At 40.3% G+C, this 22,500-nt stretch overlaps 1 protein-coding gene across 2 annotated transcripts in view; it reads left to right on the top strand.

The window, feature by feature from the left end:
- Positions 1-7,416: 7,416 nt before the first annotated feature.
- LOC137970755 (uncharacterized) overlaps positions 7,417-22,500 on the top strand; it is a 20,365-nt gene continuing 5,281 nt past the window's right edge. The window contains exons 1-4 of one of the 2 annotated variants that reach the window (XM_068817317.1): positions 7,417-7,642; positions 8,798-9,460; positions 10,098-10,643; positions 13,259-13,501. In XM_068817317.1, the coding sequence (XP_068673418.1) occupies positions 7,438-7,642; positions 8,798-9,460; positions 10,098-10,643; positions 13,259-13,501 (1,657 nt within the window). In that variant the 5' untranslated portion in view covers positions 7,417-7,437. Of the gene's footprint in view, positions 7,643-8,797; positions 9,461-10,097; positions 10,644-13,255; positions 13,502-22,500 lie in introns of both variants that reach the window. The other variant, XM_068817316.1, reaches the window with a different exon arrangement.

The raw sequence follows: 22,500 nt of genomic DNA, 5'->3' as shown, positions 1-22,500 counted from the left end.
TACATGTAAATAGTTTCCTTGCTGATTTTCCTTTGAAACCTTTCAAAATGAAATAATTTTATTACTTTATTTCACGTAATTTCTATATTGTTTCCGTATCCGATTGTTATTATAAGGGTAATTATTGTAAATACGAATATATCTATGTGTTGAGTACTTTCTTCTTACCTCCAATGCGATTGGATCCCCAGATTATTCTCCAACCATTTAATTCATGGATTCGAACAAACAAAAGAACGAATGATCTCATCCTTATTGCACCTTATACCAGCGTCGTTTCGATTACCCATCACTTTTCTCTATACCGAGTGTTACACTTCGCCTTCCATGCAAAATTCATGCATTTTCTACCCAGACTTCCTTCCCTCGCCTTTTTTCCACCCTCTCGTTCCCACTCTCCTCCATTTTGTGTTCTCGTTCCCAGTTCACATCAATTCATTTAAATTTTTCTGTCGCAACCGGGGCTGACGCGTACGGGGGACCTAAAAAACTTTTCTAGCCTCAGACGTCTCTTCAGTGGTGAAGGAAATTTAAAAGATTTTCGAACACTTTTACGTGAGTATCGAATGAAATTTTATAATTTAAAAATTTATTGATTGCATGTCGAACTTTTCCGATGTTGTGTCCCTTTTTTCAATTTTCATTGCAACTTTGACCCGTTTAGTAACTTACGTCGCGACAGTCTGTCTAGCGGGTTTGTCCTTCCCTCACGCGAAACCGGGTCAGAAATTCACCCTCTCTTCTACCATCCCTTATCTTTTGATCAATTTTCTCTTATGCTCGACACGGGGGGGTCGGGTGGAGGTCTAGCGCTGGACTAGAAACCCCCTTGCTCGGTTGCGCTCCGCCCCTGGCGATTCGCAACGTTCATCGAGCCTAGGTGTCAGAGCCTTTTCTTGTCATCTTTCCTTTTTTCTCCGAATATTTTGTTTACCCGATTTTGACGCACTTTACCCTCCCATTTTCGCCGGGATAACACTCTGGCCTCTGGAGAGGTACGTGCAGGGAATTGTGCGCCCCTGCCCCTTTGTGAGCACCGGGTGGCTACTGGCCCGATAGCCTAGCACCCGCAAGGGCCCCTACCCAGGGTTACGTTTGGGAAAATTTATATTTATTGATCAATTTACCACTATTTTTCACATTTAACAAGTTTTTAGTCATTCGATACAGAATTCACCCATTTCATATCATAGTTTCAGTTTTTTGTCCTATTATAAACTATCTCGTTTCTGGATCTACACCAATTGTTATTTTCAAAGCTAATGTACTCCAGAGAAGTTTTCGTTTCTTGAAATTTAATATAAATTTGAACATAGAATTTTACTACCATGGATCCTACAAACCAACCGAGTATATCAGAACGACGACGCGCCTTATTTCAACTACTTAATGGAGACGTATTTTATCCAGTTCAAGTCTGGCCCAAGGAAATTGTATCAACTTTCTGAAAGAAACCCATAGGAGACAAAGACACTTTCCAACTAATGCTATTTTTTCTGGATAATGGATGCTCCCCTAATATCATAACAGAATGGATCTTCTCTTCACAACACTGGGCAAGCCCACAGAAACTGGACAAAAGAAAACGCCAAGTAAGCTTCATCTGCAACAACATGGACTCCAAAGAACACATCTGGTTCTATTTTGATATTCATCACAACGAATGACTTTATCTGAATGGACAAAAAAGAACGAAAAATCAGAATAAATCAAATTACGTTTTCTCAATTTTCAAGAATATTTAAACTCATACGCTTTTCCTTTTTTGGATAGGCATAACTTTATTTCAAAGAAACGAATGGTTTGCAAATAACTATTTCCTTAAAATAATAATATAAATTTTCTTTTCTCTTATAAATCCCTTTTTTGCATAGATCACAATTCAATTTTCTTTCCAAATTTTCAGAATTTTCAGTTTTTTCACAAAGAGAAAATATTTTTTCCTTTCCCATTTTACTTTTCTGTATCTCAGGCTGGTTTTGGTATTAAAGTTTTTCATTTCACACAGAGTTTGTTCTGTTTACTAACCCCACTATGAGGTTGAGATTTTACCTTGTAAATTCCTCTCCTTCATTTAACAGCCTAGCCCTAATTTTTTGCTATGATTTTCCCTCAACTCACCATGATCCACACACACAATATTTCCCCCACTTACCCACTTTACTAGAGATTATTATTTCAGTTAGTGGGGAGAAACCCCTTCTTGTAGGGGAATTCTTGCTGCAGCACCATAAGCATGCCACAAAGGTTGCTAGTCTACTGCTGTTTTGTTTTTTTTTTTTTACTTTATACAACTAAATAAAACATGCAGCATAAGCTGAAGTGCGCTTAGACTTACAAAGAACTACATAGTAATGTAAGAAGATGAAAATAATGCTAAAAACCTAAAAATATAATATAACAAATAGAATAAGTTGAAATATTTTCTAGCTATAAACATGGCTTAAAATGAAACTATTCTCGCAGCGTTCGGTTTTACACAAAGGGAGCACAAAGTTCCTTGAGTTCCTCAGTGAGTAATTGCTGGTGTTTCTAACTGGAAGCAGTTTATGAAGGCTGTGTTGGGGGTTGGTGAAAACATCATTACCAGTTTGGCCGCAATTGCCTCTCTACTTTCAAACAGTCCTGATAAGTCAAGAGCTCGGTTGTACGATAGATCGGGATGTATGATCCTTAAAGCCCATTTTTTCGGGCCTTTCTAGGTCTTAGCTGAGGTATCTCGGGAGAGCACGATGGACTACTGGAGAAGCATATCCCAGGATGGGGTGGATACAAATGATGTAAAACAGTCCACTCCCTTGGTGCAATTAGGGATCTTTTAGCTGCCTCAGAAAATACAGTCTAGAGGAAGCTTTTCCAACTAGTTCCAACATATGTACATTCCATTTTAGGTCGCTACATATACTAATGTTTAGACATAGCACTTTAACGTAGGTCACTAATTTTAAGGGCTTGCCGTTTATGGGTAACCATCCCCGCGAAAATTCAAACTTGTTGTTTTTGAATCCAAACCTTCAGTTCAAGCATTCTATCTTGCAATTTAAACTCGCAATCATTAAATTCAAACATTCAATTCGTCAATCGAAACATTCAATTGGTCAATTCAAACATTCAATTGGTCAATTCAAACATTCAATTAGTTAATTCAAACATTCAATTGGTTAATTCAAACATTCAATTCGTCAACCAAACATTCAATTTGGCAATTAAGCGGCTTAAATATTAACTTTAACATTCGATCGGTGGCTCGAAGATCCAATTCCGACATTCGGTCAGTCTTCAGATATTGAAACATTCAATATACGATACATGTCACGGTCCTTTCCCAGGATAATTTGCGCACTTGGAGACTGGGCAGATTTATCGTGAAAGCGAGACTGTAGTAAGTACAGATCTTCCAGAGGATGTGAAAAACAATGGCAGCCACCAGTCAGGTTACGAGTACACTTATATGGATATCCATCCCCGCGAAAATTCAAACGTGTTGTTGTTCAATCCAAACCTTCAGTTCTATCTTGCAATTTAAACACGAGATTAAAAACAAAACATTAAGAAAAGAAAAGCTCTAGTCCTTAAATTGGTTGAACCGAGCGCATGGAATGAAAGGGATCATTTGGTTCGAAGTTCAATAACGAACACGAAAGCTGCACTTTCGATCAACTTCGATGGATGGGATAATGACCGAAACTACCTACCCTGTAAATTGCTTGAACTAAGAGCGCACATTGACTGAAGTACACAAAAACTTGGTTTCATCAACGGAGTTGATAATGTAAAATGACCACCGAACAGGATTATAGAAGCTGACGTTTCGAGCGTTGTGCCCTTCGTCAGCTTTTAAAATTTCCTGTACGGTGGTCAATTTACAATGTCAACTCCGTTCATAAAACCAAATTTTTGTGTACTTCAGTTGATCTATTACAATTCCGCAAGTCACTCAATTGCAATCCCACAAAAGCACTGCTTAATGAAAGCCTTGAGTTCTTCCGTCAGAGTCAGGCCTCCCTCAGTCCTGGTCAGTAATCTTTGTAAGTGGCCTTTATGAAACCAGGGGTGCCGTATGCGCAGACATACCATGTTTAGATGGTAGTACTTCCTTTGTTCTCTTCCCAACTTCCAACACTTGGAGTTATCTATAAGTACAGATATGGATACCAGGGAAGTCTTCCACGGGAAACTTGGCAAGCGTTTCCCGTTGCTGTTGGCACGCGAGATATGTCGGTGGTCAGCGGAGAGGTCCAATGTCTGCGCCGTGATGCATTAATTGAGGAGTCGATGCTTGATATGACTGGGATGCAGAATCGTTTAACAGCGATTGCGTTCGGGGTCCGGGTGACGGAAATGAAGCCGCAGCAGACGAGTTCTAAGCAATGCTTTGGTTGTGTGCGGGAATATCTCCCGGCCCTAGTTCCCGATCAAAAGGACTGTACCTTTCTGTTTTGAAATTGCGTTTTTATTTCACTCAATTACACTTTCAAAGCCTGCTACACTCGTTCTTTCGTTATTCAATCTGGCCTAAAAGCCTTTACATCAATAGCTTTATGCAACATCGAAATACAATAACACTACGGTTACCAAAGGGTTTGCTGTTACCCTTATCTTATGCTGTCATGCAACCACTAAAGCTTATACTCAGGTCTTCAATAACATGTGTTCGTTATCTATCATTCACTAAATACATGTCACACTTTGACTTGTGTTGCGTTGCAACGACTATTATCAGACACATAAATATAGCTAGAGTCGAGGGTAACGATGTTGCAACAGATGACTGCTGCTTAGTTTTTGTCGAAATTGGTGTATACCTGAATTTGTTCTTGCATTCGTTTGAATGCCCAGGGATGAGGAGGGCATGAGTAGGATGAATTCTACATTTTCTTTGGTTACTAAAGAAAATGTACAAAAAATGTACAAAATGTACATTCTGGATATTTATCTCAATACCGCCTTGTCATAGTTGTAGTTATCCGTGTAACGTTCTTAATGCGTGATTTTCTGTTTCCCCAGAGATCTTTGCACCGAAAAGTGAAACAACGAAAAAAAAAGGTGCCTGTTTTAATCTTCGAGTGATCTTCGGGAGTTTGGATGTTTATCGGGGATTTCACGGTTATTCGGCAATCCTTGGATAATCTTCGGAGTGCATTCAAATTAATCGGAAAATATTCAGAACATCTTCGACAGTTCGATTGTTTGTCGGGAATGTTCGGGTGACTTCGGTAGCTCTCGGATCATCTTCGGATTATATTCGGAGTTCGGACAATCTTTAATCGCTTTGAATTGACAAAAAACAGGCTCTTTAAAATTCCGGCGGAATTCCGGATTCCGGATTTTCCAGCTTACATAAAAACAACATTGTTTAGCAGTAATTTGAATAAATTAATTTAACTATATATAGATGTAAAAGTCGTGAGCGTTGGTCGGTTGTTGAAGTGGCGCAAGGTTGTCGACGTGTAGGAGAGCAACGTGGGAGTTGGAGAACGAAAGCCTGAGGGCAAAAGTGAAAAGAACTGGTAACACTTCTAAGAGCCATTAGCGGGAGCTGCCAGAAAGAATGACAAAACCCCCTTGTCAGTGGCCGCGAATGAGGAAGATCCTTAAAAGAATTAAAGAAGCTTTAAATAAGCAAGAATAAGAGAAAACTCGAAGAAAGTGACGCGGGTAAAGTGAAGTAAAGTGTGAAAGGTAAAATTGATTGCCAGAAGAGAAGGAGGTGCCGAGGTGGGAAAGAACTTGTCGTGGATTTTGCTTCTGGTTTGGCAAAGGACTGAACTGTTTGACTGTAAATATTAGAGTAAAGAAACTAGTACATTTAGTATTATCGTTGGAAAGGAATAGATAATTATTTAAGTAAGGATAGTTTTATGTACCCTAATTAGACTGTAATAATAAGCAAATTTAGGGTTTATTTTCCCCTGTAATATTAGGATCTACTATTATATATTTGCGTGTGTCTCTCTCTCTCTCTCTCTCTCTCTCTCTCTCTCTCTCTCTCTCTCTCTCTCTCTCTCTCTCTCTCTCTCTCTCTCTCTCTCTCTCTCTCTCTCTTTCTCTTTGATTGAAATCATTAGTTTATACTTGTTTTGCATGACGTTTTGCTAGGGCAATCTGCCGCTGGGTGGCCTTCAGATATACTGTTTTGCTAGTAATCTTCTCCTTTCGTTGGTGTCGATTACCTTTGTGCAATCGTTTGACCTGTGGGTCGTTTTATCGCAGTAACACATGTTCGTGGTTTCGGTTCCATATGTCTTCTGTTGAACATTTTCTCTCTTCTGCTGAGTGGTTTCTCTTCTCACTCTTTGTTCTCACTCCTAAGCCCAAGATCAGAGATTCCTTTTCTCCAAATGTCGCTCTGTCCCGTCGGAGGTGTCAGGTTTTGGAAATCGGTCCATGTAGTTTCCTAATTTACTCACACAAATAGTTGGTCACTTACTCCCAGCACACAGATCTCTCCCCTTTTCTTTCTAGGGCGTTGGTTACACAGATAAAAGACATTTTGTATCGCAGCCCTTATAAGGACTAGCTCGTCACGCTAAAAACGATTACATGCAAACAACAAATACCACTAGCGTTACTATGGCAACTGCAAATCTCCGACAAGAACGTCACTCGTGGGGAAGACCTGAGACAGCAATGACCAGAAACAGGTTGCTGACCAGCGGTTTTAGTTAAAACAATGGGGGTACTCAGTCTTGCGGGCTCAGAAAACCTGTTTGTGGCCATAAATCACGATATGGTCAGCCATCTTGTGAAAAACATCATTCATCCAAGCAGACGCCGGAAACGATAATTTTTAACCGGTGAAATTTCATCCGGCTTTCGCGTCGCTGATTGGCTGTGACCAATGTAGTAAATCTCAGTACTTACATGATGAAGCTTGTTACGTCGTAAAGTAACTTATCAGTGACATTCTCTTATTAGCTGCTTACGGTATTAAAAGAGCAAGCACAAAACAACAAGAAAAACACGATAAAATAAATTGAAATAAGAACGACGAATATTCTTTTCCCCCTGACTAACTGAGCTTTTCTACATATTACATCACAGTGATATTGGAATATGGACCACTGAAACAAGATCTGCCTTTAAACATGATTGGGTGAAGGCCAGCAACAACATGCTGAGCCTCTAAATACATTGACTCGTTTGGTTGTTCTCGTGAGAGGAAGCGCTAGGTACTTCACTTGCAAAAAGTACGTAAAAGTGACAAAACGATTTTTTTTTTCAATTTGCAGGTAATAAAATATTTGATGTGATATATGTATAAACGTTCTGCTGTGTTCATAGTTTTAAGAATGCGTTAGAAATACAACCCAATGTGAACTTTATGCCCCTAAAAACATACGTAGAAGATCAATTTGGCAAATGACCCACCCACGCGGTTTAAGTATCACTTATCCAAGCTGAAACAGACAAAGCGTTATTGTTGGGAGTATTGAAATGAAAATGGCTGCTCAAAACAGTTGCCCTTCCTTTGCATCGATTATTTCTGTTTTATCGATTGTGTTTTATTGCGGAGGTTTTTTAAGAGTTGAATTAGAGTTGAACAAGCAAAGGAAGAGACTAGACGCTCTGGAAACCGACACCCAGGTTAGGCCACCTCCTAAAGGTCCAGACATCACAAAAATCTCAAAGAATTTTTCGGGTAAGTTTCATCTTGTTGTAAAGCTGGCCTTACTGACATCGAAACATGGAAACACAAGGTAGAAGATGGGGATTGCAATAACTTGCATATTTATTTGGTAATCAACTTTCCGAAATTAGTATTGATATTTCACCTCCATGTTACGGAGCGTCAAATGAAATCGTTTCATTGTCAGAAAGTAAATGCGCGCCCCAAGAAATTTGTGGCTACCGACTACCCCTGAGTATCTCCAACTCACTATTGATGAACACATCTTTTAATTAAATCCTTAGTTGATCAGAGCATAGTTAATCGAGGGACTGGTTATGAAATCTTAGAACCTTCAAAAGCGAGAACAATGTTGTCGCAATCGATGTTGAATTGACCGTGACCCTGCACAATCTTTTGTTTCCGCTTCGCACGGGTTTGCAAATTAGTTGCGCATAATTTAATCGAACTATTTGATTGGTTATCTTCTTGAAAAAAAGGTGTGTTTTGTGCAGGGTCAAGGCGAAAAATACGGACAAAACATGAAACAAAGGAACTTGTCGAGTTTCATAACCATCTCCATGCATTAACTATGATCGGAGAGGATCTAAAATTATAGCTGGTCAGGTATTTCAGAAGCAAAAGGCGACGTGATTTTTGCCTTTGGTGCTCGATTGTTGCCGTTTGCGTTTCGATTGCGAGGCTGGCCGCGAACTTTACATTTAGTTTGTACACCAATTATGATGATAAGCTGGGAATACTATAACAACGCAAAAGGCGAACGCGGGGAAAGTCCTCAACAGCAGGATTTCAGTTGTCGAAAAGAGTTCAAGGTTTTTGATCTCTTGCCTTTTATTAGCACCAACTAAATTGTTTGTTAGCGTCCTGTCTAGTACTGGGGAGATGTTTGAAGATATAGGTCAGATCAAGGAGAGCCAATTTTATGACATAAATTTGACAAAGAAATACACGATGTAACTTACAAATTGTTAAATGGATAATTAAAAAAAACAAGTTTCCCTTGAAGAAATTGAGACCCTTTTTATTTGCATTGTAAAGTGAGTTGACAGAGCAAGACTTTCATATGCGTTCGCAGGTTTTTTCGCGTTTGTTTTAAGTTCTCGCTTGCTGTAAGATTTCTTAGCTGCAATGCGTTTTTTGCTTTATCATGTCGCTGTTTCTTTTTAGAATTTCTGGGCAATACCATTCACCGGAATAGGCGCCACATTTATTCAACCAAGAACGAAACGGAAAACAAACAAACACCAGGCGGGAGATTGAAAACTGATCAACTGTTATTACTGAAACTTTGTCAAAGAAACATCGACCAATGTTTGACAGGTCTCCCAGGCCCTCCCGGTCCACCTGGCACAAGGGGAGAAAAAGGCGTTCGAGGACGAAGGGGACTGAAAGGAAGAACCGGATACAAAGGAGATAATGGCATCATGGGATCACCAGGAAAAAGTGGAAAGCAAGGAATCATGGGACCGTCTGGGCCCAAGGGAGAAAATGGACAGAAAGGACAGAAAGGCGACACGGGAACCGCAGGCATGCCGGGAGCAAAAGGAGAGCCTGGTGAATCAATTGCAGCTCCCGCTACAGCTATTTCGCCGGCAAAGTTAACAGTTAATGAAGGGAAGACAGCCTCTTTCCAGTGTTCAGTCAGCGGCAATCCAAAGCCTGCAATAAAGTGGAGTAAACTGAAAGGACAGTCAGAAATAAGTTTGTCAGAAGTCTCAGAGGGAAAGTTGCTTTTGCGAAACGTCGCTAGAATACACTCGGGTGCATACAAGTGTTCAGCATCAAACATCTTGGGACAAGCACAAACAGTGGCACAGCTTGTAGTTAACGGTAAATTTATCTTTGTTAGCCTTTCTTATTTTTTTAACAGGTGAAATAGAACTGCTCAGAATGTTAAAACGAGGCAATCTAACCGGCTGTATAAGAATAAGATTTATTCAGGCTTAATTCTGTCACAAGCAAAATTCTTCCATTTCAACACAAAAGATATTGAGACTGTCCTTGTTTAGTGTTGGTAGCATTAAGTAATCAAAGCAAAACCCTTTTAGTATTTTATTAATGAAAGTAAATAGCTCTTGCAATCGGTCGCTGACCTTAAGTACGACCGTCTTAGTGTTGTCTCAACTAAATGAGAACCTAACAGTTTGCACAAAAAAGATTATTCGCCACTCATCAGAACATGTAGAGCAACCATTAAGTCAAATTACATGTCATTTTGTTGAAATTCGGTTTTATTTTTTATCTATGCGTCACATTAGTGTCTGCGCGAATGATTCTGTGATAAGCTACTCTGCGGTAACCTTATCAGCACAAATTACACTTCTTTAATTTGATTGCTTTTTTGGTCCTATTTCTCGAAAAAGTTGTCTCTACATCCTAGAGTAGTTGGTAACGGACATTGCTACATAGTACTTTTTTGAGAACATGACCAACATCAATAACTAGTTTCTTAACTCTCTCGTTTCAGTTCATCCTCGGATTTCACTCAATCCGGGACCTCGTCATGCTATTCAAGGAAGGACCTTCACTCTACCAACCTGTCACGTGACTGGATTCCCTGCACCAGTTGTGTCGTGGAGAAAATCATCCGGACAGTTACCCCAGGGAAGAGTGAAGTACATCAACAACGCACTGCAAATTTTACAAGTTCGCAAAAATGACTCGGACTTTTATTTCTGTTCTGCATCAAATCTCCTTGGAAGAGCTGAAAAGAAAACTATGTTGGTCGTGGTCTCGCTTCCTCAGTTTACGATCAAACCTCCTTCGAAGATTGTAATGATATTAGGCTGTGGTACTAGTGCGAGGTTAAATTGCAGCGCTACTGGAGATCCACGACCAACCATCAGCTGGAGGAAACAAGGAGGTCAGTTGCCAGTTGGACGAAGTCAGCAAATCAATGGCATGTTAACTATCACAAACCTTCAAATGAGTGACGCGGGGAATTACTTTTGTACCGCTACAAGTGCTGGAGTATTTGTTGTTGAAACGGTTGCCACTTTGGAAGTTCGGAAAGGTGAGCCAATTCAGTGATAAGTGCCACCTTGCTGGAAGAGCGGCTTATTTGTTGAGCATAATGTAGTAGAAAAGTAAATACAAATCGTGTTTCTCGTGTGCTTTTGCATTGAGTTACGTAAGGACCTGGGATTTTCTTGAGGAAGCTAGAGAAGTGTTAAGAGAAGCAAAGGCCGTAGGGATGTGCTTCCCTTACGTTTTAGGTGTTCTTCACAAGTTAACACAATTGAAACGAATTCTATTCGCTAAACCCGCAACATCCTCTGGTTCAACACCCCATTTAGTAAGAGTGTTAGCACCAACATCGGGAAGAAATTCTTAGCACTCGTGGACAGGTGTTTTCCTCGGGGCCACACCCTGAACAAGATTTTCAACCGGAGTATGAGCAATGTAAAACAACTAATCGACAGCCACAACAAGCGACTATTGACGGCCTATAGCCCCTCCCTGGAGAGCGCTAAAACCAAGCTCTGTAATTGCCGTAAAATGAGCGAGTGCCCCTTAAACGGTCAATGTTTGACTTCTGGTGTAGTTTATCAGGCAAAGATTAGAAGAAAAGACAATGACAAATTTGAAACATACGTAGGCCTGACGGCATATGACTTTAAGAACGTTACAGAAATCATAAAACATCTTTCGAACGTAAGAGCTATAGAAATTCAACTGAACTCAGCAAGCACGTATGGTCGCTAAAAGATAACAACATAGAGCATGAAATTACATGGCAAATTGTTTGCCGCGCTAAACCGTACAGCAGTTCAACTAAACATTGTAATTTATGCTTGAGCGAGAAATTTGTCATTATCTGTGAACCGGAGCGATGTACATTGAACAATACATATATATATAATCAAAAAGCGGTGGTGATCGAGCCAGTTAGAGTGTTCAATACAAGGTAGAGCGTAACTATAGAGGGCTGTGAGAATTAAAACATGGCTACACGGTAATTGCCCTACATGCCTGTTTCGTAAGGCTTGAAGCCTCACTCTTCAGGAGTTTTATTCACGCTGATGCGCACTTATTTTTATATCACAAACACTGCGTAAATTTACATACAAACGCGCTACAACAGAACAAGGCGTAAGGCACACCGCACATAACAGCCGCAAGAACAGACAAAGAAACATAATTTGGTTTAATCCGCCCTACAGCATGAACGTACAGACAAACATCGGCAGAGAGTTCCTGAACCTCGTCTGCAAACATTTTCCGAAAAATCATCGGTACAACAAGATCTTCAACAAAAACAACATAAAAGTCAGTTATAGCTGCACAGACAACCTACAAACCATATTAATTAAGAAGCACAACAGAAAAATCCTCCAATCAAGCAAGACACCCTCCACGGAAAGCAACTGTAACTGCAGGAAGAAAAACGACTGCCCTCTGAAAAACAACTGTGTGACCTCAAGCGTCGTCTACAACGCCAACGTAACAACAGAAAGCGACCCCATCGGAAAGAACTACATTGGACTAACAAAAGGAACTTTTAAACAACGTTACACGCAGCACAAACTTTCCTTTCGGAACAGAAACTATTCAAACAGCATGCACGGAACTATCAAAACATATCTGGACACTCAAAGACAGCAACACCAATTTTACAATTAACTGGAGTATTTTAGCGACCGCCCCGGCCTACAGCAACAAAAGCAAGCGGTGCCAAGTGTGAAACTTGATTTTCGTAAAACAGTGCTCAATGGCATAGGAGTAGAGCGTAGTATATATGGAAGAAAAAGACAAATAAACTACAAGTTCATCCCTACAAGCCTGTTTCGTGGTCGCCCACTCATCAGGGGATTTAATGAGAATAAACTTTACCATCGCTTATATACAATCTAGTTTGTCTAATTTATGCAGTGCGAAATTAAGTTTAGTTATTGCGCAGGAGGGCTTTGTTTCTGTGGCGGCAAGAAGACACGAGTTCATTACGTTTGTTTAGTGTTGATAGTTCAGGTCGGCAGATGATTAGGAATTTTTCTTTGAGGCAGAGGTTACATCTTTTGCTTGAGCTGTTGTACGGCGAGTGCGATGAGAGAATGCGCCAGGAAATAAGTGTTCGATGTTGTTGTCTTTGAGGGTCCAGATATGCTTGCTGAGTTCGGTGGAGTTTCTGTGTTTAGCGTGCCGGAATGATGCAGTGTGGTTTCTGTATCTCGTTTTGAAGTCGTTCTCTGTGAGTCCGATGTATGTTTCGGTTGTGTTGTTGTCTTTACGTGTAACGGTGGCTTGGTAGATTACTGATGATTGCAGGCAGTTTCCGTCGAGCGGGCATGTATTCTTTTAAGCTAATGTGGACATTTTGGAAACTTTTCAATTTGAAGATTATTTCGCTGATCAAAAAATGTTTCAACAAGACTTTTCACCTTCAATGTCTTTCTTAGCCTGTTGCCTTCCTTTTACTTTTTTGACGGGTACAGTTCAAACCTCGGACCTCGGTTGGTAATTAAATGCGGATTAGTAGCAGTCGGCTTTTGAATAATTGGGCCTAGTCGGGTGTCTGGCCCTTTGAGATTAGGCCATTGAAGCTACGATACTCACAAGTGTGAAAAACATTCTAACTCATTGTTTTCTCTCTTCTGTTTTTCTGCTAAAATAATCTGCTGCTGAAAGAAGCGCTCGGCTCATCGAGTATTCTTGGCAACCTCGATGGAAAGTACCTCAACAAGCTGAATTGTTTCCTAGCTCCAGTCCTGCAGAGTCCATCTCGCAGCAGGTTTGTGAGGTGTTGGCGCGCTAAGACAGATGGCTGGGCAGCATCGACCTTTCACGGCAACTGTGATGGAAAGGGTCCCACTGTTACTATAATCAAAGTTGGCAGCTACATATTTGGTGGATACACTGACGTATCCTGGTCCAGTAAGTATAATAAGATTGTAAGACGAGAAGAAAGCAAGGGCGGAAATTAATGAATTTATCGATGTACACAAATTCACATTCTCAGTCAAGTGAAAGGCGAACTTACTTCATAAAATAAAGGACACTTTCAATTCAGCCACATACATTGAATAGCATCGTTACTTCCAAAATTCATCTACTTATTGTTTCCTACCGGGTCATGTTGGGATGTTGGCAACCACTTTCTATTTAAAATGCGATGATAAGGGTCTCATTGTTGCTATTAATACACATCGGCAGTTAGGTATCTGGTGGATACACTGATGTGTATTGGTTTAGTCTTTGTTGGTATTGGCGTTCAGAGAGGTTATTCATACACAGTCTTAATGGAAGATTATTGAAACCTGTTACCGAAAACTACCCGTGTTTAGTACCGTGGTTTTTTTTTTTTGTACTGGTTGCAACATACTAAACGGCTGCTAATCCACTGTGTGGTAAGTGGCAAGTGGACTTAATTGTCTCAAAAGAGAGTTTTAGTACCGCGTTCAGGGCAAACGCCTAACGCCAAGTTGAAATTTCTTAAACTTCTTTGTTCAAGCTAAATGTATATATACAGAAATTAAATATAACCTGTCAGCCAGACAAGCCGGATAGACAAGTTAGGAAGAGAAATTTTCATGCTTTTATGAAAAGTAGTAGCTGCCGTTTCCTGTGTGCGTTTTTCACGTAAAAGTGAAGCTAAATGATCTCTCAAATAAGGAACCTTTGGACTCTGGATTGATGTAAAGAAAACAGTGGTTTGTTGGTTTCAAATGCAATTTCCAGTCGGTTGAACTTAATTGACTGATTTTGCGATCATTATGGTAAACTATTCAAAAGACCTTATGGACCTAATATCCGATATTAGTATCGCCCAACCATTGGACTAATGCAAATGCTGCATTTTGATTGGCTACAAAGCGTGAAAAGCGTGATGGTTTCTTTTGGTTTATTCCCAAATAAATATATTTTCTATTTGCATCTGCTAACTTTATTATTGCCTTTTCTGTGCGACTAGTTGGGTGATCTAAAACAATTAGACCCTTCGCCCTCAAGGGCCACGGGTGAATAGCTATTGTTAAATATCATAGAATATGGATACGTTGTAATTTAAACCTTCAACGTGATACATCTTCCCTTGTCGACTGTTTGAAACTCGGTTTTTGAAAGCTGAATTGAGCAATACCCTACTCCGCATGAAATGTCACCGTGCAAAAGATATAGGGGAGTTTTGACAAATGGCTGACTAACTTAAAAACCTCCGTAATGAATTAAGAACGAAGGCAATCTTTTCCGCCATCCTTGGAAACAGAAATGTTTCCAATTAATGCTGGTGAACTGTAACGTCGAACGCTAACAATTGGAGGATCTTTAAGGGGTTGCTACCAACTTGAACAGTCCCAGGAGAGCCCCTTGATCTTCAGTGAACCTCTCAACCTAGATTTGGGACTGAAGCAACGGAGAGAATGGAGAACGCGCTGAATGGCCAATAATTATCGGTAGGCCAAGAGACCCAATTTGGTGGGCTCCTGAGAATTCACGATGACAGTGACCCGCGAGCTGAATTCGGCGTGATGCTATCTTTTCACTGACTGCTGGTACCTCACCATACAGTTCGTTTGGTGTGTGACTGCTCCAATGTATGTTGAGGGCTTTGCGTAGCATTTATATGTACGTTACATTGAGGGATTTGTCCTGCTAGCCTTCACAGCCATGTAACAGGTTGGATTCCACTGTGGCTACGAAGAACCTCTTTTTCAGATATGATTTCATTTTGGAGTACCATATTCTTGACATACCATTGAATGCTTTCCAGGCCTGAGCGTTCTAATTGCGATATCCTTACCACAGCTATCGACACATGACCCGAGGTACTTAAGGTCGTTCGCACTCATTGCCACTGCGCATCCTTACAGCGCACGCAAATTCACATGCTACATCTTGCATCGAGCGCGCGCGCTAAGTACTAAAACGAACAATGATAGGGCTGATGGCCATTGCTATAGCTTTGCTTGGATTTAACGATCTTGGATGCTCAATGACCCCTACTTTTCTTTTCAGAAATAGGTTTTATTCACAATTATCTCCACATTGTTCAAAAATGAACAAAAAATCAATGTGGGAAGTTTAAAAAAATTCAAGATTTCTGTCCTCGGGACATGGAATCCTGCTATCTTGCGGCTGCAAGGCGCTTGATATATTTTTAAATTTCGGACATCACTAACTCATCATTTAATGGAGGAAAAAATCAATGTTAGAAAATTTTCTCGCGAACGTCCTTAAAGTCATCCTTCCACTCTAGCTCATTTCCATCTTGAGTGTATAATGGTCATGGGTCCTCGATGTTGTAGGTGATTGACGAGGAACTGATATTGTCTCAATTCTCCTTTATCACTCGGCGGCCATTTTGGAGTCCGTGGGGAGTAAAGGCTTTGTCTTTGCATTGTCTTTGCCCGTCCAGCCTCACACTGAATGAGAGGTTCGACGGGCGTAACCTTTTGTTTGGACATTAAGTAATATGGGCCTATTCGCGTCGAATCTGAAAAAACAAGAAAACACACACACACACGGGAGGTGACCCACAAAGACAATAAGGTTTGCCTATTTAATTGAGAATTTTTTTTGTAAAACTATCTTTTCAGGTCTTTTATAGGGATTTCCATACAGATCCTAGATATTTTTGTTGGCTTTCCCTTCCACTGAGCTTTGGGCGCCTGTGCCGAGAGTAGACAACAAACAAAATTTCGGATCCAAACTATCACTCTAATCAGCGACCATTCATATTATAATCAGTAGTATCCTCGCAAATGTCGTGTACTAGATAACCTGAACAATGTGCGAAAAAAAAATTAAACAGGGAGAAAGCTGATGACCAACCGCTTAGCTTCAGCGCACATTTTTGTGATATTGAGAAGCATGATCAAGATGATGCTTCAAAACACAATGTGCGCCGTTTCCAACCTTTCCCAAGACAAAAAAAAGAAGGTTAAACTGGAAAACTGACACCCTTCATTTTCTTCCATTTTTTATCTCTCTTACCTTCATCAGATTTGCAACAGACGCCATGTCCTTTTTCGTAACGGATGTCAGGAATTTTTGTATTCGTTTAGCGAGCCGTGAGTTTTGTGCGATGCCCGTTATTAAACTAAATGCTCCGTTCGGCGTATGGTGAAAATAAATACGGCATTCCATCCATCATTGCTAGGGTCTTAGTTTCGCTGTTGGCGCGCGCTTTTCCGGAAACTTATATCCCATTTGTTCTTCTCTTTCGCCCGCATCAAACTAATAAGTGTGAAATGCTCCTCTTGCAAAGATCGTCTGCTGTAAGTTTTATTGTTCTTTGCAGTCTTTTCTGGGTCTTAACTTTATTACGGGACAATTCCCCCCCCCCCCCCCCCCAAATAGTAATAATCTGAAAGGGCAAATGGATTTAGCAATGTTAAATGTATACGTCTTTGAGTAAGCGTGGCAAAAGTGCAACAAGTAATTTTGCGCCGGGTGCCTAGCATTCCACTGGAAAACACCAAACGTGAGAAAATAAAAGAATAATAGCTGCAAACCTTTCCTGAACTTTAGTTTGATTGGTCATAACTTTCCTGAAATATTCTGAAGAGCTCACGCTTTTCTGATAAAAATACAAATCACCATTATCATTTCAGCTTTAAATATGGGTTAGTCGACATACAAGTTGCTCTCGTGATATGTTCTTTTCTTCGTTTTGGAAGGAATTTTCCCTATTAAAAAAGTAAATATATACTTTTAAAGCGTTAACTAGTAAGAAAAATCAGTGTGCGAATTCTTTGCATGTAGGTGATTTAGTGTCCGGTAAATATGCCTGTGCACGGCCACTTTGTGCTCGGGACATGTGTATGAGCTGCGATAATTCGCCTGAAATTACTCGTCGACCATTGCAAACAATAGGATTGTTGTGTTTGGCTTCTCTCTGTTCGTCATTCTACTTTTCTATACGGGTCTTCGTTTTCCACATACAGGCCTAGATGTGTGGAAAGCAAGATCCTGCGGCAATTCACAAAAAAAAATTGTTTATCGATCGTTTTAAAAAACAAGAATGATGTGTTTTGTATTTGCGTTTTGATATGTTATTTTTTTCTGCCGGGTCTTCGTTTTCCGTGAAATATTTTTCAACACGAGAAGAGAAATTTCGTATCTCCAAGCGGCCATTTAATATCCTCTATATATTTTAGGGTCTCTGTTGAATGGCATCATATGCACACGCGCTTGCCAACAGGGAAAACTTAGACCTGGCCAATCTCGTCACTATAGTCCGCTTTCTTTTATTCTTCGGAAAATATGGTGGGAAGGGGTTAGGCTCACCTCAAGATCTGTGCATGATAGTCAACACAATAGTTACACTCCCGTCCCAATCTCGTCTCTAGAGTTCGCTTTTCTTTTGGTCAGCACCAAGAACACAAGCTCTGGCCACTTCCAAGGCAGGAGGTCCTCAAATCACGGACTTCTGTCTCATCTACGCAAGCTCAGAAATTTGAAGTAACAGTGGCTGTCAACGGTTACAAAAATGGACCTTTGCTACGACTGTGCATAAATTGGAAGTGGCCAGAGTCCGTGTTCTTGGTGCTGACCAAAAGAAAAGCGGACTCTGGGGACGAGATTGAGGCCTGTCAAATAGTAGCATAAATAAGAATCTAGGGTCTCTGTTTCAAATTAAAATATTAGTCCGATTGAGGTAAAAAAGGAAGAAATTACTGGTCTTGGAAAGTTAAAGAAGAGAGGGGGTCTTACGTTTTGGATCTTAAGTGTTAGGTATTAGATTATAGGTTTCGGGGGACTTAAGAGTTTCGCGAAAACGTAAAGCCGCAAAAACGTGGAACAGAACTTACTTACTTAGGCCCTTCGCCCCCTGCGGAGAATAGGCCATCGATGAGTTTCCTCCACCGCACCCGGTTCTGGGCCGTCCTACCAAGAAGTTCTTTCCAACTCATCCCAATGCCCTTCACCTCGCACTCCAAATCTCTCCTCTAGCTGTTTAATTTCTAGGGCGCCCTCGTTTCATCTACCCCTGGAGATTCCACGAAAGAGCATGCCGCGTGGTGTTACTCGCTGGCTTCCGTAGAGTATGGCGTATCCAGCTCCACTTCCTCCTTCCTACTTGTAGCGCAATTAGCTCTTCTTCCGCCCGTTCCCACATCTGCTTGTTGGTTAACTTATCCTTCCAGCAAAACTCTGCACTCTACTTTGTATCCTCTTCGTTGTTCTCCAGGTTTCTGACCCGCAAAGCAGAACAGTCTTCACATTTGATCTAAATATGCAAAGTTTGCTTCTCACAGATAGCTCTTTCGATGCCCATACCTTCTTCAACATGATAAACACTGCTCTAGCCTTTCCAATCCTTGTAAGTGCATCCTTGTCCGTACCTCTAGGTGTGACTACAACACTCCCGAGATATGCAAACTCTTTCACATTCTCCAACGGCTGCCCCTCGACCACAACAGGTACCTCACTTGTTGTGTTAATCCTTAATACTTTAGTCTTCACCTTGTTAATCCGCAGACCCAGTTTAGCCGATTCCTCTGCTAGCCTTGAAGTTTTGTCCTGCGGTTTTAGATGGTTGTGGAAGAGGAAGGGAAGGTCATCCGCATAATCCAGATCTTCCAACTGCTTCCATGAGACCCACTGTATTCCGTTGTTACCTGCTTTGGAACAGAAATCAAGAATGAATTCACTCTTGCAGAAACACATTTTTCAACTCTGCGTTTGCGCTCATAATTCGGATAAATTGGAGTCCCGAAATATTCTGAATTACTAGGAATCTACGAATCAGACGCTGCAAGGAGAATCATTATTCAGGGCCATTTTTGCTGCGAAAAAATACAAACAAAAATGTTGGTAAAAGCTTCAATATCAAAACCTCGATAGCATTTTCAATACTTAAGTTCGAAGGGAGTATATAAAGAGGGCTTGCAATCTGCCTTGTCGAATCACCGCCCCATACCTCTCATTTGTATGTTTAGCAAAACTTGTTTAAATAATTTACAATAGACTACTAAGTTCTTCTTTGAAAGGAACATTGTATTCTTTGAAGATCAAATTTGGCTTCAACTGAGTAGACTCAGAACAGCTCAAGACATGAGATTCTAGTCATGGTTTCTAAAAAAAAAACTCTGTTAAGAGATGAAATTATTCCTGTGGAATATTCCTTGCTTTCAGTATATAAAGCATTCGGTACCTTCAACGCTCAGATTGTATTTGAAAAAAAAAAAACATTCGAGGCAATGCCCAAAACTGGTTTACCTAGTACTTAACTTACCCACAGCAAGTTATTACTGGACGTTTTTTTAACATCTGTGAGATTTCGCTGCGGTACTCTAATCATCTGAGAAATTTGACTAAAAGGTCATAATATACAAGGTAAGCAAAGAAAAGGAAAGACAAGGAAAGGAACGAAAATAAACTATATTAAATTGTCTATTGAGTCCTCAACCGTTGGAGCACTAATTGGGGACACTATAAACTGAAATCAACAAATTTGACGCATAACAAATGTTGGTTTTTGAGGAGGGGGGAAAACCGAAGTACCCGGAGAAAAACCTCCGAAATATCTTGTACTCTAATCATAAGTTACGGTGATTGGAAGGCAAGAATAATTGCAAATTATTCCCTTGTACATGTTGTTCCGTTATTGCACAAGTCAATTCGAATTTTGCCTATTTCATTTGAATATTATCTGTAATAATGTCAGGGACACCAAACGATAATCTTCGGTGAAATATGTTTGGGAGATTCGCTGCCAAACAGCTATAGACTTCTTTACTAAAAAATCACCAAAAAGATTCCCAACCAGGGAAAGTAGTTCCTTACGCTTTCGGAAGGGGTTTTTTTGCCATTTGTGGCACTTAAAAAGGTCACCTAGCAGTTTCGGATGCGACATTGTCTGCGTTGGAAGTTCTTGGAAGGTAACCGTTTCAGCTAGCTTACTTTGCTCGTTGAATTGGGTGCCCTTGTAACGTGATGCACTGAAGTTTTAGTCGGACGTTTTTCAATTAAACACCAAGCTTTAGGCTAAAAGGTTACCAGTTGAATTAAAAAAAATCCTTTCAACCTTTAATTTAATCGATCACTCGATCCGTGCAACAAAGGAGAAATAGACAGAAAGCCTAGCTTCGTGGTTAAGTTTCTTGTTACCCGATTGCAAATGTACAATCGCATGCTTAACGAATCATTGGATAAGAGACTTATCTGGACTTTCTTAAAATAATTGTCTCTGCCCATTGTAACAGTTGTTTCTTTTTAATGTGAAATGATTTTCATTCAACTAATGTGAAATCATACGCAAAGATGTCTTACCGACTATACTCTGTGTATGCCTGCGGGAAAACTTCTGGCGGAAATTTCCACAACTTATAAATGTGTCATTTGCAAGACTCCTGCAACCTACTGTCGATTGCAAATCCCACATGCGTTGGTATGTTAAAACGGGAACCAAAGTAAAGAAAAGATTTGTTTTGTATAGAAGAACAATTTGTGCGCCTATTACATGAAAAGAAATAACATATATAATTTTTGACGATTAAAACCTGACACTTTCGGGTTTCGGTTCAGTTTTTTTTTTGTACAACTCACTCACCTAACTCCCCAACACTCCACTTGTTGAAGCACATAAATGGGCCGTTGTTCATAGGTGTGGAGAAAACAGGTGTAATCATGAAATAAATAAATAAATAAATAAATGATGACAAAAAAATATCTTGAAATAAATGCATACATTCGAAGTGCGAGTTATAGAGGAAAGACAGAGGTGATCCTCGCACTTATCTGGCCAATTCAGGCAATTTTCTCTTTTAAAATCAGCTGACATTTCAGGTAGCTTCAATAAGTTTCGATCCCACGACCTCTGCGAGTGCGATGATCACCTCCACCCTTTCGTCTATAACCCGCTCTTCTATATATAGATATATTTCATTCATTGAAGGAAATTGTCGTTCATTCTAAAGAATGAAGGGGTAGTTTCTAAAGAAACTGTGGTGCTGCGTCGGTGGGGAAGTAGTATACAAAAATTTGGTTTTATCAACGGAGTTGATAATGTAAATTGGCCACCGTACAGAGATTCTAAAAGCTGACGGTAGACTAAAAGGTAGACGACTAGGTGACCGATTCCGCGAACACCTTCGCGATGTTGAGAAGAATGACAAGGATGCATCCAAGCCAGTCGCTCGCCATTTTAATCTGCCTAACCACTCCAAAAAACACATGGCTATCTGCGGCCTTTCCCTACATCTAGGTACGACGGAAAGCCGCAAGAATCTGGAACAAAAATTCATCTTTCAAATCGGCACCCTTAATCCTCACGGTATTAACGAACGCTTTTCATTTAACTAATATATTCCTATTTTTCACGTTGCCATGTTACCACCAATAGCGTAGCTCCTACTCTACTATAAAAACTACACGTAACCCATAATCCCTCGATTCGCTCTGACGAAGGGCTAACGCTCGAAACGTCAGCTTTTAGAATCTCTGTACGGTGGCCAATTTACATTATCAACTCCGTTGATAAAACCAAATTTTTGTTCATTCTAAAGAGCCGAGGGAAACCTAAGGCAAGAGCTAAGGATTTACACAGGTCATTCGAGCTACTGTCTACCAGAAATAATATTGAGCACGTTCAATAGCTAATTTCAGGAGTTAGAGGTTTTTTGTTGTTAACTGTTTTGTTGAAAAGCCGCTCACGGTAGCTTCGGCTGTGTATGTTGCGAGATGTAGGAGTGTCGACTAGATTGCCTTGGTGTTCCTCCCGAATGAGGTTATTGATCATCTTGAGAAGGCTAAAGGAGGATTAAAGTTATTGTTTTCTATCAGGATGGAAAGGTATTCGGAAACTATTTAAGTATAATAAGACAAAACTAATTCTAGATTCCCAGACGTCAAATAAAAATGGAAAGACCTGGATAGCGCATTGCACTTCCTCACCTCACTCTGGAGGCATGCAAGGATGTGCTTCATCA

Source organism: Montipora foliosa, chromosome 9 (assembly GCF_036669935.1).
Source record: "Montipora foliosa isolate CH-2021 chromosome 9, ASM3666993v2, whole genome shotgun sequence".
NCBI classification, from domain to species: Eukaryota; Metazoa; Cnidaria; class Anthozoa; order Scleractinia; family Acroporidae; genus Montipora; species Montipora foliosa.
The sequence above is the reverse complement of the archived record's forward strand: the minus strand, read 5'-3'. Positions and strand labels throughout refer to the sequence as shown.